At 43.0% G+C, this 19,710-nt stretch overlaps 1 protein-coding gene across 1 annotated transcript in view; it reads left to right on the top strand.

Annotated features, from left to right (window-relative positions):
- CAB39L (calcium binding protein 39-like) overlaps positions 1 to 19,438 on the top strand; it is a 32,629-nt gene extending 13,191 nt beyond the window's left edge. Inside the window, exons 3-8 of the mRNA XM_008941717.1 lie at positions 1,461 to 1,579; positions 7,119 to 7,287; positions 10,861 to 10,920; positions 12,293 to 12,358; positions 13,017 to 13,160; positions 18,837 to 19,438. Coding sequence (XP_008939965.1) covers positions 1,461 to 1,579; positions 7,119 to 7,287; positions 10,861 to 10,920; positions 12,293 to 12,358; positions 13,017 to 13,160; positions 18,837 to 19,016 — 738 coding nt within the window. The 3' untranslated portion in view covers positions 19,017 to 19,438. The remainder of the gene's footprint in view (positions 1 to 1,460; positions 1,580 to 7,118; positions 7,288 to 10,860; positions 10,921 to 12,292; positions 12,359 to 13,016; positions 13,161 to 18,836) is intronic.
- Positions 19,439 to 19,710: the final 272 nt, after the last annotated feature.

The raw sequence follows: 19,710 nt of genomic DNA, 5'->3' as shown, positions 1-19,710 counted from the left end.
GAGAAGTGGGGCAGAAGTAGACACAGAGGTATCTCTTTCCTCTCTGCTATTGGATATAATGCTGCAGTGCCCCTAATATGAAGGAACAAATATAAAATTCAGCATAGCAGAGAGGATCACTTAAATTTTGGCCATCTTCACCTCATTCTTTCAACAGCTCTTCTCTGCCTGGGTTTTTTTCATCTTGAAGTAACTGCTGAGGTCACTGGGGATCAAGGGAATCCAGGCCTTACGTTATGGGTGATGCAGAGACAGAGGAGAATGGGATGACTTTATAGTTGGCATAATTAAGAGAATGTCCAAGGGTCAAAAGTGCTGCAGACAAAGGCAGATGGACTGGCCTGCTCTGATTTGATTATCCTGTTTAATTCCCTGAGTCCCCAAGTGTCCGAGCCAGCTGGGCTGGAACAAGCAGGAAAGCAGAATATTTGGTGTTTCTCAGGGGTGATTTATTTGCAGAGGTGAAACCAGGGAATTTCCCTCTCTGTGAAAATATCTGCCCCTTGACTTCAGACATTCACTGAGCTCTCCACCAAGGAATGTTTGTCCTCTGGAGACAGATCAATGAGCATGTACAGATGATAAGTAACCTTTTGCTTCAGCTTGCCCTGTGCATAGTGACCTGCTGTTGACTCACTGCCTTGGTTACTGGTCATTAGTGCAGCAATCTTCCCCTTCCACTAATTTCACACATCAGTTTGTCTCCTGTGGCCAGGGAGGAAAGTAGTGGGGGAGGAAGAGGACTTCTAATGCAAGAGGTATTGGCAAACTCTGTGGTTAAATAGAACATAATTTGGAAAGACCTTCTGAAAAGCTGTTTGCACAGGGAAGCATTTGAAGACCAGAAGTGATTGTGCAGATGTGTCCACACAGGAGAAAATTAGGGCAAAGTGAAGGATCTTAGCTGTGACTAAAGTGGAGATATCTATGTGATGTAGCTGTTTTCTCAGTAGTAATTATTTATTCTTCATGGTGAAGGAATGAACTGAGTTTCAAATTTAACCCAGATTTAAAAAAATGTAATCACACTTGGCATTGATTGCATTTGAATAATTAAAGCCTTGTAAGTCTGGGTTGTGGGGCAGTGTGCTTGGTACCAGCTCGACAGCTTCAGTTAGGACACAGCAGGCACTGCAAAAGCATGTTGGGCTCAGGGTGGTGGCTGGCTTGTCTGGTACTTGAATGTTGCTATTTAAGATAGATGTGCATCTTCATTTAGGAAAACAAAGGTGTAAATGGAGTGGAGGGACTGGCAGTCTTCAGAGCCACCCCACAGAAGAAGCCTTCTTGTGGCATTGAAGAAGCAGCAAGTGTGAGGTGGTGGGGCTGCAGAGAGCCTGCACAAAGAGGCTGACTTGTTTGGTTTTCAGTTTCATGTCTACTTTAAAAGAAGGTTATAGTAAACATTCATTTGTTCATGTTTTTTTTCCAGCTGAAGGTATGTTTTGCTTCTTTAACAGGGCAAAAAGGACGTTTCCCAGATATTTAACAACATCCTGAGAAGGCAGATTGGCACACGCAGCCCCACTGTGGAATACATCAGTGCCCATCCACATATCCTCTTCATGCTCCTAAAAGGGTAGGTGCTTTAATTTGGTTGTCACTGAAGAGCAGTGCCTGGAACATGCTGGCATTGCAGTTGATCTACTCTCTCACTTTTAGTTTAAAAAACAAAAAAAGACTTTTCAGATTTTCTGCCAGATTTTCTTCCAGATTTCTTCTTGTGTGTGTTTGCTTTTTTTTTTCCACACTGACTTTCTTTCTATTTAACTGTATACTTTTAAATGACTAGATTATTTTATTTGGCTGTTATTTCTTTGCTAAAACTTCATGTTGGAATAATGATGTGCTGATTTTTTCCTTCTGACTGCTCCCCATGCCCTGTGTACTTCAGTTCTTGTCCTGAACTCGCAGCATTGTTGACAGCTGCTGAGTTTTGTTTAGACTTTTTGCATGGCAGGAGCAACTTACAGTGTCTGTGGGACAGACTTCTCCAGTGTTTGCAGCCACATGTGAACTTCAGATTAATTCTGTAATGAATTCCCCAGCTTTCAGCACAAAATCTTTTTTCTTATAACCTTTGAGGGAGTCGGTGGTTGGCTGTAACCTGGTGGTTCCTGAGATAAGTTGGCAGAGAAGAAGGAGTAGGTTGCTGTGTGGAGAGGACATCAGCTGTGGTTGCATTCTGGAGTGCACAAATGTTGGCCTAAAACTTTTGGGGTTTCTGTCCCTGTTACTTGAGATTAAAAGCACCTTCAACTCAGTGAGAACTTTGCTTTTCCAGCCCTTGAAGCCTACAGTATTCTGCTCACTTTTCTGTTGGCTTCAGGATGCTGTTTATTTTTCCCTAAGGAAAGGAGAATATTATGTGATTGGGATTAAGTAACTGATGGAGAAATAAGTGCATTTATTAGCTGATCAATATGAAAGTGTGGACTTTCATAGTAGTTGTATAGTCACAGTAGTAAGAGCCATTCAAAAACATGATACAAGCCTTTTAAACTAATGTGTTTTAAGAAAATGAATTTTCTTTGTATCCTTCTTGCTCTTGAGGTTCAAGATTTGCTTTTTTACCATGTTTTAGGCAAATAATTAAGCACAATCTAAGGTTTGTGCTCAGCAAGGCTGCAGCAAGGGTGAAATTCCATTCCACCAGCCTCCCCCTTTCCCAAGGCAGACCTGAGCAAGGAGAGGGGTGGGCACAGGAGTCCTCTGAAATAGTTATTGCCTTCAAAACTGACCACATTCCACCTCAGCTGAGGAGGGAAAAAAGTAACCCAGAGTACTGGCTGGTGCTGGGGATTTGAAGAGCCATGAGCTTGTGGTTGAAGGTGGTGGCAATGCTTGTGGTTGCTGCTGGAGGAGGAGGTGTGGACCTTCCCCTTCCTCACAGGCAGGGTGGTGGGGCTGAGCTAGCTCTTGCTCTTACAAGTACAGTGATTTGTTGTGATTTTCCTTCCATTTTGAAACTCTTGACTTGTTTTCTGTTGCTCAACACCAGCTTCCTCAAGAAACACACCCAGTAATCTAGTTAAATGGACTGTGGGTTTATTTGTTCATTAAAATTCACTATTTATATAATCTTCAACTAGTCATTTCAGGACAGCAGTGATAATTATCTCAGTTGTCGTTAAGTTGTACAACTGTTTTCAACTTCATATATAGATAGGATCATTTTCTTGCTTTTTCTCTCTCTTTCTTTGCTTTTTTTGTTGTTTTTCACTCATTTTGTTTTTGCAGGTTGCCCATGTATCCCGACCATATGTCTGGGCTTTATTTAAAGCTAGAGTATTTTTGGCTCATGTCTCAGATACTGTTTGGCAACTGGAATAACCAATAATATTAAGGTGAAAGTAAAGATTTCATGCTCTGTGGATGTGCTGCTGACAGAGGTTTTACTCTTGGTGACCTGAGGCAGTGGATGTATTTAAATGGCAACACTGAGGTGTTTTTTTGGAGATTGCTGCTGCATGCAGCAGCATGTCCATGTTTGGTCCTCAGGCTCCTTGGTCTTGATTTCTTGGCTATCTATCTCTCCACAGCACTGTGCTGTATCAGAATTGCCATTTCTGGAGTTTCTTGTTGGAGAGTGCTGTTGAATTCATCAGCAGTAGTCCAGGAGACAGTCCTGTCCCCCTGATGGCATCTGAGCAGCTGCTGCAGAACAGAGTGATGATGTCAAACGTGATGGTGCCTTACCTGCCTGTATCCTGCTGCTGGGATATAAAATATGTATAAAATATGTGCCTACAGCAAGGGCAGGGCCCTGGGCAAGCAGGCAGTGTGCAGGGCTTTTGTGCAGTCAGCTGTGGGAGTGGGGAACACGTGCTTCAAGTGAGACACCTCCTCTGGAAAATGTGATTTCAGGACACCTTTTCCTCTTTCTTTAATGCAAGGTTAATTAGAACAGGTTGCCCAGAGAAGTTGTGGGTGCCCCATCAATGGAGGTGTTCAAGGCCAGGTTGGATTTGAGCCACCTGGTCTAGTGAGAGGGTGCCTGCTTGTGGCAGGGGGGTTGGATCTAAGTGATCTTTAAGGTCCCTTCCAACCTGAACTGTTCTCTGATTCTGTGGAATATATGAAATCAAAATCTGCTTCAACAAAAGGGAAGTGGATTTGGCTGGCTTGTACCTTTCAGTGTTTGTTGGGTGACATTATCCAGAGAGAGAAAAAAAAATAATCTATCATGACTCTAAAAGAAACAGCCTGGGACTATAGTGAAGGCTTGTCATTGTTTCACTTGTGTTGGATGCAAAATTTCCTCTGCCCCCTGACAGTCAGTTCCCAACAGCATCAACAAAAGGTTGCTTTTTTGTTGCATAATGTGAGCTCTGTTGAGTGGGAAGGCTCCTGAACCAGAGCTCCCGCCCAGTGTTTCCTGCCTAATGCTCCAGCAGCACTGCCAGCTTCAGATAACTGTTCTTACCTTTTAGGCTTCGTTTTACTTGCTGGCTACTTCCTTCCAGCTTCTCAGCTTCAGAAAAAAACATGCAGCACATAATTCACTACTTTATTTTGGTTTTATTTTGGGAGGTTAATTGACCTTTCTGCTGCATGAGGACTTGCTTTAATAGCATCTTATTTTCTGTGTGTAGGAGTAGGATTTCAGATTAATGCAGTGTTTGGTGTGTGAAGAGTACCAGATATATTTGGGCCAAATTATTTCTCTGGTGTCAGCATATTGGATTAGCCCAGAACTAACTTTGGTCTTTTGGCATTTAAATTATTTTCCCTCGAGTACAGTGACTGGAGAGGACTTGAAGTTTGTGGCACTTGCACTGTTTCTCACAAGTGACAAATTTAAGAGCTCCTTTGTGAATATATATCATGCAACATCCTACCTCTGATGTACTTAGTCACTGCTCTGATCTGTTTTGTGATGACCTCTTCATATCCCAGTGCCTTTAAACCTGTGATGGTATATTGGCTGAAAGGGCAGAATTCCCTTTGAGTTTATCCAAGGATAAACTCAGACTATAGAAATTAGTGCATCATTAGATCAGAATAGAGCTTTTTGTCAAGTCCTTGTGTCTCCCAGGCTCAGTGCCTTCCTAATCTGCCTGTGCTCCTCCCTACTTTGTACTTTGCAAGTCTGATTCCCTTTGCACTGAGATCTATCTCTGCTCTCAGTCTTGCCTCTTTCAGCCCCCATAATAAGTGTTTTGAAATATTTCAAGTCCATTATTTCTTCTTCTGGTTGCCCCTGTAGCCAGTATGTGGGGGGTTTCTTTAGGTTGTAAGTTCATCCAAACAGGGAAGAACTCAGTATTTTGTTTTTCCTGCTGTGGGAATACATCAGCATAAAGCACTAATTGCTCATTAGAAGTGATTTTGAAACACATTTGTCACTCCTTCCTGGTGGCTTTGCATGTAACTGCGGGTGCAGAGAACATGCCAGTTATGACTGGGCAGCCTTTAAAGCTTCTTCCAGGCATATTCCAGGAGCCAAACCCAACTTCCCTCTCTTATGAGAACAGCCAAAGGTCCATAACCCACTTCCAGATAATGGCACATCTGACTAAGAATGATTCTGTTGATACTTATGCTTTTAAAACATTATTGTGCTGGAAACAATGTCATTTGCTTTTATTCCAACCAAAATATTCCTTAGCCAACTCCTAAATATTTTCCTGGCTGCATTCCTAGGAGCAACTCCTCCTCTTTTTCCTTGAAAATTTGCAGTCCTGTTAATGGAGTTGAGGAGAGGTGTGCCTCAATGGGAAACAGCAGCACATCTCCCTTGCCTAAAGAGTCAGAAATTCACATGGGCAAGTGTTTCCCAAAAGGAAACAAACAGAGGCTGGAGTGCCTGCATTTCCTTGAGGGTGGGAAGTTTCACTGGCCTGTTTGGAACAGCAGTTCTTTTTTTGATGAAACCAGCCATTGTTGACCTCAGGTTGAAGCATGCAGCTCTGGTATGCTGGTGAAACACTACCATTCTTTTCAATTGCAAGCTGGTGGTAAATTTGAAGGCCCACTCACAGCACAGATGGCATTTTGTGTGGTTTTTTTTTCTTCTTTTTTTTCTTCTCTTCTGGCCTAGTGATAGGAATTAATTGTACAAAGGAAAAATGATGCTGATAAGCTCCAAGTGATAATACCCTGTTCTGATACAGCAGGGCCAGCTTATTGAAACAGAATGTGCTCTCTGTCCCCTTGGACTTCATCACTTTCACATGGCTGTGTATTGTTGGAAGAAGTTCATTTGAAGGCCTTCCTGACAGTTTGATTTAATTATTTTCTTTTTTTTTCCTTGTTGTGTATGTGTTTTTTTTGTTTGTTTGTTTTTTAATTGTTTTTCTAACAGTTTTGTTTCAGATTAATTTCAGCTTTAAAAGAATAAAGACTTTACAGAAATAGAAGATGATCTGGCTTCCCTCTCTCCCTCCCTCCTTCCCACCCTTCCCAAGACCAAGAAATGTGCTGGCCTCTGGCTCTTGCAATGCCTGTGCCATAATGGGATTGTAACTTGAGGAACAAAGTCTCCTGAACAAAGTTGCAGCTTCTGCAGAGGAGGGATTGAGTAGAATTCCTCCTAAACTTCCCAAAAGATCTTCAGAGCTACAGAAAACTTAATCCTGTGTAGACTGCCTGCATAGACTCTTCCTGCCTTCCTTATTGGGCATTAATATTCTAGAGAGAGATTCTCTAGAAGAGGAGTGGGAGGTGTTCAATGATCATGAAGTGTTACATTTTTCTTGGATAAACTGTGGAGCTCAGAATTCAATCTGCAAAGGGAGAATGTTGTGTTGTCTGGGCTTCACTTTCTCATCAATCCTAAAGGACGAAGGAGCTCTGTTGAAAGATTTGCACTCCCCTTGGTCTTTCTGCAGAGAGGAGCTGTCATGCACATTTACACCAAACTGTGCTGTGGCCTGGGGAGGCAGAGGATGGAGAGGGGGAACACCAGCAGCCTTCTCTGTGTGTCTGCCCCTCAGCTTTGGGCTGAGGTCCTGAAGCTGGGCGCAGCGGTGTGGCTGGGAGCTGCCGGCCGGGTGCTGTGGCCCCTCTGCTACAAAGCTCCCCGTTGCTGGAAAAGTACCTGCTTATCTTTATCCCTCTACGTTTTTATCTCTATGTTTTTATCTTTCCTCTTTTGTTTTTTTTTCACCCTTCAGATACGAGTCCCCAAACATTGCCTTACGCTGTGGAATTATGCTGCGAGAGTGCATCCGGCATGAACCCTTGGCCAAAATCATTCTTTTTTCAGAGCAGTTCAGAGATTTTTTTAAATATGTGGAACTGTCAACATTTGATATAGCTTCTGATGCCTTTGCTACATTCAAGGTAAATTGTTTGATACCTGCATCATAGCGTTGTGGCACAGTGGCACTCCCTCAGTCATCGCCGAGTGCTGTGTTGCCTGCAAGCTGGCTGGCTTTTTTTATTGTTCAGTAAAGGATATAATTAATCCTTGGTCTGTTTGTAACAGGATTCACAACAGTGATTAAGTCTGCAAAGAATCTTTAATTCAATACAGATTTACATTTCACTAATGTTCTTCATCTTTATAGCCCAAGGCCTTTTATGCAACCATTTAAAACTCAAATTAATCATGTATTACATACAGTTCTTGTGAAATGTGTAACCTTTTCTCTCCCTGCCTTCTCTTGGAGACAAAACCACTATCTAGCATGATCACCACCAGTAAATAGAAAGATAAATTTAAAACTCACTTTTGAAATCCTTCCAGTTCTTTCTGTCCTTTCCGAGTACTACAGTCAAGTTTAGATTAATGCTGTGCCTGCTGATTGTTCTGATGCCTTTGCTACATTCAAGGTAAATTATTTGATACCCACATCCTGGTGTTGTGTCAAAAATGGCACTCCCCCAGGAGTCATCACTGAATGCTGTGTTGCCTTTAAGCTGGGTGGCTTTTTTTACTGTTCAGTAAAGCTTCATTTTGTGACCCATGGTTCAGTGTAAGGACCATATGGCTCAGAACTATGTGGGTGAAAGCACTGCATAGACTCTGTATAGAATCTCTGTATGGTATCAAAAATGAAGTTGGGTCAAGCTTGCCAAATTTTGTGGAGTTTTTACATGACTGTTATCTTTCCTGTGAGGTGTTAGTATTGTCTTCGAGCAAAATTTCATCCCCATGAGTTTCATGTATAGGGAAGATGGTTTTGTTTCTGAAAAATAATCTAAGCAAGCTGGGGAAGAATCTTTTCAGGTAAAGACTCTTCTAAATATAGATGTAACTCCTTTTTACTTCTATCCTTTGAGATCCTTGCTGTCATAGAAACAGCTTGTTCATTCTTTCCTCTCGAAGCTAATTAGAAACATGATTAGATAGACCTTAGGAATAACTGTGAGGAATGTTAGGAATTCAGCTCAGTCATTCAATGCATACTGAAACCTGTCCTAGGTTTTCACTTACCTACTGAATGGGGCAAAGATTTGCATAATGGAGATAACATTTAGTTCTCCAATAATGAGTAGAGCAGGATTTCTAATTCAACCCCCCAGTGAATCAGCAGCAGCACCTTTCCATCACTGGAAGTTGTGCTGTCATGGTGTTCATGAGGTAAAGGTTATGAAAGTGGCAGTAGCACAGAAACACAGCCAAGTAAAAGTACAGTCTAGGGCTGTATAAAAAATGCAACATAACTGAGATATTTAAGCCCCATGTCACTGGCATTTTACCCTGTGCCCAGAAGGATATTTGTCTCTGCTCAGCAAAACTGCTCTCAGACTTTCTTCTCAGCTTGGCAGAGGAGATCTGATTCTTTTCCCCAGGTCCTGCTTTGAACAGGACAGCAGAGTGTGTGCTTGGTGACAGGCATCCAGCCCAGCCAGGAGGCAGGGTGAGGACATGGGTCAGTTAAGCTGTGGCAGGGACTGCAGGCTGCTTCAACTCTCCCCAGAAAGGAGGCATTGATGTTGTTCTACAGCTGCAGAACTTACTTCTGGCCCCTGTGATCTCAGTGTATTTTTAGCAGGATTTAAAAATAGGATTCTACATCCTCACGTGCACTGGAAAGAGAGGAGTATGAGGGAAGTTCATCCTCGGGCATCGGGCAGAAACCACCTTCTAAAATGCTTGGGGCAAATCTGTAGACCACTTTTTTTTTAAAATTCTCTCTTATTTTAAGTTGCCTGACCTGATGCATGGTCAGTTCTGGAAATAAGGCAGCTGTTCATCTCATCTCCTGCTTGCTTGTTACTCTGAAAAGCTGAAACAGCAAGAAGTGATGTGGAAGAGATGGAATCATTAAATATGGAGCTACCTCATTTTTAATACTGTAAAAATAAGTGCTGTGATTGCTCACTGACTGGATTACTGAACTCATGTTTTCAGTTCTCTTTCCCCCATGCTGGGTCTGTAGTGTTGCCACCAGGGTGTCTGGTTCAGAGCTGAAAATCTTGGACAGTCTAGGCACCAGAGGAGGGCTAATTAAATGTGCATTGAAGAATTGAGGATATTTATAGCAGGGAACTACTGGAATTTTTGATGATCTGGAGATGGACTTAATGAAATTCACCCAGGTGCACAGCAGAGAGGAAACAGAGCTGCTAAAAATGCAGAGAGACAGTTGGCTGTGGAAGGTACCAGCAGCGACTGGAGGGAGGGCTGAGTGAACACTGCTGCTCCACACTCTCTATGAAAAACTCCTTTTGGATTATATTCCATTTGTGCCCCCTATTGAAAAATGTTGTCCTTGCCTCCTAAGTGCCCTGCATAAGAGCTTGTGGATGACATTTGTTGCACTCAGCCTTTTAAGCTGCTATCACTGCAGCCCTGCTAAATAAAGGAATGCATTAAAAACCTGGGCTGGATTTTATAGCACTCTGCTTTTCTCTGATAACTGATGGTAAAGACAAATTAAAGGATTAGTATGGAAAGGGATTCTTTCATTTGTGATGCAGCAGAGGATGTGTCTATGCATCTGCTTCAGCTGCTCATCAGCTTCAGTCTCTGACTGGGGGCAAGGAAACAGAGGACAGGATGGTGAGAAGGATAGCAGAAAGTGATTCACTGCAGAAGTTCATTGACTTGAATGGACTTCATCAGGCATTGATTGTGATCAGTGTTGTGTTTTAAAAGAGGCAATAAGATAAAAATTAAATGTCTCAAACTGGCCACTTCATTTCATAGCTATTCATTCAGTAAAGACATCTGATTTCTTCTGGAGCTGAACATTTGCATCTCTGTCCCTGAGCATCAGCATTTCCTTTTGTGGGAGAGGTTGGTTTAATCTGAATTTGACTTAGTTGTCCTTTTAGCAGGGGAGGCATCCCATCCAACTGTCTAAAAGGGCTGCTCTGCTTGTCTCAGTAAGCCCACCTTGGGCAGAAGAAGAGCTGCAGGAGGTATTCATCCCACCTACCTGAGACCCCTTGCTGGGGAGGGAGTGGCTGTGAAGGGAGCCTGGATGGTTACCTTAGATTGGTGCCTAACCTCTAGGTTTTAAATAAATAAATTTACATATACAATGATGAATTTGAGTCTTGCTTGTTGTATTCTTGGAGATGAGCAATAGCAGTTGATCTAGCTTAGCATGAGGGGACCATAGCTGATCCCTCCATGAAGGGTTCATTTACTTTCTTCCTTTTTCTCAATTATTTTAAGTATGGTGTGCTGTGACTGATGACCATAAGAAAAAGTGGAAGGGAAAAGGAGTATAAAGGAAGAGTGTTAGAATAGTTTTATATTGACCCTGTTAATATTAACTTGGTTCTTAAAATCTTACTAAACACACAGTAGAGTGTTGTTTTTAAATGCTGTCTATAGAAATGGTGTTGTAATTACCTTCTAAAAGATGATCTGGTAAAAAATGCTGAAACACATCTGAGAATCAGGGGACAGTCAAATGAACACACTCTCTGAAGTAACCTTCCTCTGTTCTTCCCCAGGACCTGCTAACACGACACAAATTGTTGGTAGCAGAATTTCTGGAACAAAATTATGATGTGGTAAGTCTAAATGCTAGAATTCTTCCAAAATCTGTTTGTATTTAGCTGGAAAAAATGTACCAGTTTTGTTCCTCCCTCTGTGCATTGTGTCTCCCCACACAGGAATGGAACTGTAAACTTTGTATATAAAAGGATCATGGGGGAAAAAAAAATGTGCAGATTTTTAAACATTTTTGTGCTATTCCAGCACTGATAGAGCCCCACCAGTGTTATCTGTAATACTTTGGGACAGAGGAGAAGAGTTACTGGAAGATTTAGCATTCCTGGAAGTGACATGTAGCTAAAAGGGGGACTGAGGTGTGAGTGTTCCTCTTAACCATGCTTGAGGCAATTAGTCCCTTGGCTAGCTTCTATTTTTCAGTTTGATTTTTTTGTCTCAGTTTTGAACCAAATCTGAGTCAGAAAAATTCCATCACAATCACCTAAGATTGGACTGATACTGATCATGGAATTAAACTATGGGTTATGTTTTCATGTTACCTGAGAGATTCTTTATTTTATTGCCAAAGTGAAAAGGCTGAAAACTATTTCATTCTAGAGTTACCAAGAAGGTCAAATAAAGATCAGGCTCATTATACTGAGTCACAAATGCAGCTTAGTTGGAGCAAAATTAGTGTCTCTGCTAATCTTTTCTCTTAATACTGAAGCACTGCACTACATTTATTTAACATTTAAAATTTTTAAGTACAGTATAGATTGTGGAAGTGAGCATTTTTTATTTATGATTCTGGACAGCAGTGTTGGTTTTTTTTTTGCCTGTTTGGTAAATGGTTTGAACATACCAAAGCCTCCTCTTCTTTATGACAAGATTCTCTTGGCCCAGTCCTGCAAAAGCCAGCTTGGCTCCTAGAGACCCTCGTTGGGCAAGTGGCTGTGATGAGTGAGGGTGCTGAAGGCAGCTGAGGTGGCACCTCACCAAAGGAGGTTCTGGCTTACACCAGGGTGGGATGCACTGTCCCCAAGCTGGGGTGTTGTACTAATCACACAGCAAGTCATGCCCATGACAGGAGTGAGTGGACATTACACACTGGGTCCATGTGTCCTGGTGTTGGATTCACTCTCCTGTAGGAGAAGGCTGTAGGCACTGCCTTACTTTTGTCCCAGTTGGCTCACACCAGCTCCTGTTGCATCCAGTCCATATGTGGTATCCCCTTCTGCAGTATTTGGAAGAGGAGCATCCCTGGGCATTAATTCACTGAGTGATGACCTGCCAGGAAGAAAGGCCATGGGAGCTGGGCCCAGCATTGTACTCAGGTGTCAGAGGGTGACACTGCTGTGGGCTCTGCTGCTCCTCTGGGGTGGGAAGGACTGGGAGGAGGAAGGATGGACTTGAGTTGGAAGTGGATGCATTTGTGTCTCCTTGTTATTCTAGGTCTTTGAGGACTATGAAAAACTCCTTCATTCTGAGAATTACGTAACGAAGAGACAATCTTTGAAGGTAAAGTCAAGTCTCTCAGCACTTTCCTTCTAAATCCAACCTCCACGTTATGCAGGATCCTTGGGGTCCCTTCCAACCCTGACAGATTCTGATCTGTTTTAGCAGAGGACTTTAGAGCCCTAATGGCTCAATGGTTGGACTTGATGATCTTGGAGGTCCCTTCCAACCTAGAGGATTCTATGATTCTATGATATCAAGATGCATGTACAGCAAAGGAGCAGCCAGGTGCTTTCTAACAAAAATAAATAAGTGGGATGCTCTTAAAAGACAAGGGTTGGCTGTGTCTTTCATGGATCTCTGGTGAAACATGATATCAAGATGCATGTACAGCAAAGAAGCAGCCAGGTGCTTTCTAACAAAAAGTGGGATGCTCTTAAAGCACAAGAGTTCACTGTCTTTCCTGGATCTCTGGTGAAAAACTGGGCTGTTCCTATGGCCAGTCTGTGGGATCCCTCTCTGCAGTGTTCAGAAGATGAGCATTACTGGGCATTAGGTAACTAGCTGCATGGTAACAAGTCTAATCAGCTTTCTGTTTTTTAAAGGTAGTGACAATGAAACCTCTTAGGCAGGTGTTCAAATATGTTGCAGCTTCCTTCATCTTCAAAAACCATGTGGTGAAATGAAAGATAAAGGGGTTTCTTTGTAATTGTCTCTATAGCTGCTGGGTGAATTGATTCTAGACCGACACAACTTTGCCATCATGACAAAATACATCAGCAAAACAGAAAACCTGAAGCTGATGATGAACTTGCTGCGAGATAAAAGCCCCAACATTCAGTTTGAAGCATTCCATGTGTTCAAGGTAAGCTGGTATGAGCTGCAGAGGTGGCAGACTTTCCCTTCTCCTCATAAAATCATCTTTCAAAGTAGGCAAGAGAAAGCCCAGAAAATTAAGGCAAAGGTTGAGGATTACACTTCAAGCACTTGGGAATGTCTTAATTGAAAACTTTATCATAACTCAGCTTCTGGTTTATCTTTGCTTTCCTTCAGGTGAGATCTAAAGCAGCATAATTTTAATTTGGGCTGAGGGTCGTCAGTCAAGTAGCAATGAGGTGGATGGGACAAGTAACAGAATACACTGTGTAGTATCCAGGGTACCTTCCCCAGCTCCTAGGTCAGTTTACCATGTGATTCTGGGTAAAGGTAGAAAGAAAAAATCTTAAAACTCTACATCAAGACTAAAAGTGGATGGTCCTGACACTGTGCATTAGGGTGAACACAATTTGCTTTTAAAGTTATTAAAATGGCTTGGTAAATCTGAGCCTGAAATGAGTTTAATCCTTCCTTCCTTTTGCAGTGATCATTAATGCAGTCTTAAACAATTACCAGACCCAAACAATGTCCCTTTTTGTTAAAAAAAATAATGATTAATGTTAATAAGTGAAAAGTTTACCATTTTCTTATTGAAAGAGTTCTCTGCTCTGTGACAGAGGGTGAGTTGGATTGTTACTGTGCAAAAATACATCTACTTGGGAATGAATACATTCATTTCAAACTATGTAAATAGAGTTGTTCATGTTTTTAAGGAGAGGAATGTTGTAAGGATATCCTTCCCCAATGTGGTTAAGAAAGATACCAGGTCATATCATAATGCTATTGGAAGAAAGGTGACCTCACCTTCCACAAATTCAGGGTGACTTGTTGAGTTTTGTACTTCTGCCATTTTGGATTTAGAAAAAAGCTTCCAGATCTTCAGTGTGGAGGCCTAGAGAGTGTGCAGCTTCCCCAAAAAGATTTTCATTTAAAAATAAAAAAAAAAAAGGTTTAAAGGAGGATTTAAGAAAACAAAAAAAATTGCCCTTCCTGAAATAAGCAGCTTGGTAAAGTGTTCCCTGAACTGACTTCCTCCATAGTCAGCTGAGCCACTGTGAGTAACCTCTACTCCTTCTCCTTATCAGGAGGTATGTGGCTCCAAGATAAGAGAGCAGTCAGATTCCAAACATTTGCAGCCTTTGAGCTGCCTGTGGAGGAAAGAGATCAGAGGATTGGGCTCTCTTAGCCTCTGTGAATAAATGCCAAATTTTTAAGTATGTTCTCTTGTCAGCTGCAATAATTCCATGCAAATGTAACTGGGAGAGGGATCTTGTCCTCAGCTTTTAATCTCATCAGTTTTAAACTCTGCCTGCATTTTTAAATTGTGCTTGCAAAATTCCTGGTTGAAATTACAGTAGACTAACCACACTGGTTGGAAATCAAAGGTCTGCTGAGAAGTGGATACTTGCTGCTCTGTCTGAGCTGCCAAAAGATTTGGGTTTAAATTACCTGCTTTAGATGTTTCACCAGTTAGACACAGCTGAAATGAAAAAGTGCTTGTTTTGTAAGCATCCAATTTCCAACACTCTCATCTGACCCAGAAAAAGACATAGGACTCCTGCTTCCCTGAGGTAATTTCTGGTTATTGAAGTTTCAGGACTGCAAGATAGAGATGAAAATTATGAGCACCTCGAGTGCAAAAATGTTCTACAGGAACATTTTGTGGCTGAAAATGCAAGTACCACTTCAAGCTCTGAGAACATCTCGCTCATCCAAGATGCTTTGGGTGGGAAATTGAAGGCAGAACACCTACTTGCAGTGCCTCCTGTTCTCCACTGAGGGGATGCTTCATCTTCCTCCTAGCTCCAGCTCTTTCTCATCCTTTTGCCTGGCTGAAATGGAGCTTCTGCCTTGTGGCACCATCCTAAAGGCCTGTGGCTGCTTTGTAAAGCTAGTTGTCCCACACAATATATGCATGAGAATCAGCCTGTATTTAATCCTCAGGAAAAACTAACACACCTCACCCATTCCTTCTCCTCCATAAATAATCCAGTTGGGTCACCTAGACCTGTGGGCTTTGGGGGTCACCAGCTCCTCCCTGCATTGGTTTCAGGGGAGAGGTCTCAGCCTTGAGCATACACTTTGATGACCAAATATTGGGAAGGGCTCTGCAGCTCCTCTGGTGGATTTGTGACAGTTATTAGTGGAGCCTGCTTAGAGTTTGCCTGTAGGGGAGACCAAATCCTCCAGATGTACAAGAATGTGGTGCAGGTATTCCTTGGACCTTGAATATTTACAAATAAAGGCTAATAACAAGATCTCTCAGCTTTAACATAAAAAGACTGAGGAAAACACCCCGTAGTGCTGAATTGGGATTATGCAACTTTCTTCTTCTTAAGCAGACATTTAGCAAGATATATTTTACTGTTTAGATCTAAAAATAGAACGAGTACACTGTGTTTTGTGACCTTAGTTTCATTTTTCCATTCTCTTCTGTGCACATTACAGAGCCACCTTCTGCAGCTTGCTCTGCAAACAGTCTCACACAGTTTGACTGAGCTGACAGCTTCCTCTTGTGTGAAGCTGCAGCCACCTGACACAGTAAAGTTGTGCATGACCCCAGAGTAAGTCTTAAAATCCCCAATCCAGGGTTAAAATACCCAATCCAGGGCATCCAGCCTCTGTAATCACTTTTACTCTGCTGTAGTCCCAGAGGGTGGTGATGCCTGGTTATTAATTGTAAGGAAACAAGGTCAGGTTCTCTAATCAAGTGATTTGGGTGTTTGTTTGAAGAAATACAGTGTGTGACTTTTCATGGAGAGGAACAGTTCCACTTTGGGCAACTTTAGTCAATTTTTGTTTCAGACCTTTTGCAAATATTCACAAAATTGAACTGTGCTGAAATGGCCTTTTTTAGAGTTGGACTTTTAATATGAGCCCTCTCTTTACTTTGGGTCTCTGTCTCTTTTATCTACCTGAATTCAGTGTTCCAGAACACACAACCTTTCATGATAAAACTATAGATGAAACAAAGTTCTCTGTGAAATATTTTAGTTTCAGTTAAACTTCATTTTAGTAGAACTGTTCCAGATATTGTTGTTAATGATTCTGTTTTCAGGGATTTCTCTCTTCCTCTATGACAACACAGAATTCAGAATGAAAGGGGCCTCTTAGAGAAGTAAAGTCTCATGGTGGTCCTCAGCCTGGGCTTTGTGATCCTGGCAAAACTGATTTTGTTTGCTTAGCCAAAGCATTGAATAACATTTCAGGAATTTTCTGGTCCTTTAACATTCTCTCTTCATGAGTCCCTGTTGACACTGAGCAGGACTGGCAGTCAAGATGATCTTTGAATGTTCAGTTCGATGGTTTTGCAAGGGGAAGATTAGAATGTATAAATAATGGAGCAGGAAGATAAACAGGATGTGATGTCTTCTATTAAACTAAGCTCTTGAATTATTTGCTATGGTAATACCTGTTGTAGGCTCAATATAAAATGCTGGTATGCACTAGGTTCACTGTGAGAACCTTCCAGTTCTGTTGGCAGACCAGGTGGCTTTTACAAGAAGAATGATTTGGATTTCTTCATTTGGAGACTCAGCCTTCACCTGTTTTTATAAGAAGGCCTAATACTCATTGGAGGATGGTGTTCAGCACTTCAGGGTCAGGCCTTCTTTAATGGCTCCCATTTGCACTGTAATCAGATTATTTCTGAAAACAGGGGTCCTGCCAGGGTACTTAAAGGTGCCAATTTTTGTTAAAGCTGCATTCATTTTCTTTTCTAATCCATAAGTCTCTCTCCCTTATTCCCTTTCTCTGCTGTTTGGGACAGGAGAGGGGATAACAGAGTGTCTGTCACAGGTCTAGTGGGCAGCCCTGGCCCTAAACCTTGACAGAGTATCATGCAGGAAAGCCCTTACTTTGGAGTGGCTGCTCTGAAGGGATCCTTGGGAGTTGGGGCTGTTGGGGCTACTCCTGAGAAGTTTGAGGTGGCAGGAAGGCATAAAAAGAAATCATTTGAGATCGTAGCTCAGGGTGATTGGAGAAGGATGATGTGGAGGCCTGTGCCAGGATGACTGTGGATGCTAGACCATCACAGGGACCGTGGTCTGGCCACTAGGTCATTGTGAGAGCTGGAGCCTGGGAGCATTCACCCAGCATGGAAGGGGTTGCAGCTCTTCCCTCAGAGCAGAGGGAAAACTACCTCCATGCAGGGGCTCCTAGGAGCGACCCGAGGAGGAGGGATCCAGAAGAGACAAAAGCACAGGGAGGGATTAGGGCTTTTATGGTATTAGGTTGCCAGGTTTTAAGTTTAAATGCTTTGCCTCACCTTTATGGACTAAAAAAAATAGCCTTCCCTTCCCATCTGGGCAGGAGTCCTGTAGTGTGGCACTGCTGATGTGTGGCAAGCCCTATTCGGGGTACAGAGGTGACAGTGGGGCTGCTCTGAATCCTGTCCCAGCTGCTGTTCCTGGGGACAAGGGGTGGCAGTGCAGCCCCCCAGATCAACGTGGCATGTTCCTCCTCAGGTTTTCATGTGGGCACAGTCTCAGCAGAGATCAGTGAACCTGCAGAGGAGCCTCAGGTCTGGAGGAGCAGCTCTGGGGCGGGCAGGTGGTGGTGCCGCCTGCGCTTGGCCGCACAACCTGCCACTCTGCTGCCAGCTGAGGTTTGTTTTCCATCTGGTTTGAGCAGGCTTGGAGGGAAACTGGATGTTTTCCAGCCCTGTCCATCCTTAATTTTGTCTCGTTGGGTAGAGAACAGCTGGAGTTATTTCTGTGGGGTTCTGCTGAGCAGCCTCGGTAGCCTCGGTGCGAGGCAGACGTGGGAGCTCCTCCCGGGGTGCCCGGGGGTGTGCTCTGCATCTGTTCCCACCACCCCACCCCGTGACTGGCTTCTGCAGAGCCTGCATCTTCACAGCATCCAGAGGTCCCTGGGAAGGGTCTGTCACCTCTGGCCTTTACAACCAGCCTTGAGTTTCCTGTCCTCAGCTGGGGCGTAAGGCAGAGAAAACATTAAAGCAGCAGCGTCCCAGCCTTGGGGGGCATGCTCAGAGATGGAAAACTCCACAGCTTTAGGCATTCCAGGAGGAGATATCAGAGCATGGCTAGGTTTAGCCTTAAAAACTCTGGTTTGAGAAGAGCAGTAAGGCCCCAGCACTGGGCTGGCTGTGCCAGGTGAGTGTCTGTGTCACCCCCTGCCTTGTCCCCCTCCTCTGCTCGGCGAGGCACCACGGCGCTCCTGCTCCTGCTGCTGGAAATTTCCACCCTCCCATGAGTGGATTAGGCCAAGGGAAGTGGAGCCTCTGACATATTTTTCCAAACCAAAACAAAGCTGGCAAGTCTAATTTTAGGCCTGGTTTAGTATGGAAATGATATCGACACTGACACAAAGCTTTTCTGTTCTCCTGATAATTCATTTCTGTGCGTTTAAGTCTTGCATGGGGAAGAGGATGAGAATTGGTAGCTGGCTCTCAGCAACTGGGTTACAATCAAATGCTTTTATCAACAGAGAGCAAAATTAAAGGCAAGTGATACCACCCACGGGCATAGCTTTGCTTCAGTTTGCTGTTGAAGATGTTTGTAATGCTCTGTCTGTGCCCTGGGACAAGGTGTGTGGCAGCAGAATATCTGCTGGCAAATCCCTGACGGTGATCCTGTGACTGACGTTCCTCTCTCTGTCTCTCTCTGTGTGTGTCTCCCTGTGCCTGGGTTTGTTTGCACGTTAGGTTTTTGTGGCCAGTCCAAACAAAACACAGCCTATTGTGGAGATCCTGTTGAAAAACCAGCCCAAGTTAATCGAGTTTCTGAGCAATTTCCAGAAGGAGAGGACGGATGATGAACAGTTCACTGATGAAAAGAACTACCTGATTAAACAAATCCGAGACTTGAAAAAGCCAACGGCTTGAAGAACTCCTCTTGTCTTCCACTGTAGGCATTAATCTCATTTGTTAAGTTCCTCTGTGTCCCTTAAACACCACAATAGTGCTTGAGAAGGCACAGCAAGTGCCTGGTTTTTATCTTGTCTTTGTTCCTAGGTGTCAAGACTATAAGGGGGTTTTACATGAAAACTAAAAAAAAACCCACAAAGATCTAGAATAATATATTATTTTTAATCAAGACTATAATTATTTATGTTCAGTTTAGGATCTCTCTGTCATAGAAGCTGGTTTGATGCATTTTCCTTTGCGCTCAAGAAGAATTGAACCTCTTTGCTTCACTTCATCAGCAAACTCAGGCTGTTGGTGAGTGCACAGAACAGGTCTTCTGAGGACCATAACGTTGTTCCTTTGCACCTGTAGCTGTGGCTTTGTTCCAGTGCTGCACACACACACACACAACTGTGAAAGAGGACATTTGTCTCTGGAGTTAGCTGCACTTACAGATATGGTTCCTTAGTCAAAAGAGTGGGAGGTGAAAAGGCAGTTGAAGGGCATGTTTTTGCTTTATTTTTACCTTCTTTCCTCTTTTAAGTTTTCTTGCCCCCCAGATCAGAGGTTCAGTGCTGGGGAGTGGATGGAGCCATCAGCCAGATGAGCTGTTTCTGCCCACCTCCCATTTTCCTGGGCATGATCTGCCTTGCACTAGAGCACAGGCTCTTCC

This window comes from Merops nubicus, unplaced genomic scaffold, assembly GCF_000691845.1.
Source record: "Merops nubicus isolate BGI_N331 unplaced genomic scaffold, ASM69184v1 scaffold9956, whole genome shotgun sequence".
NCBI classification, from domain to species: Eukaryota; Metazoa; Chordata; class Aves; order Coraciiformes; family Meropidae; genus Merops; species Merops nubicus.
Note: the sequence above shows the minus strand (reverse complement) of the source record. Positions and strands in the feature narration are given on the sequence as shown.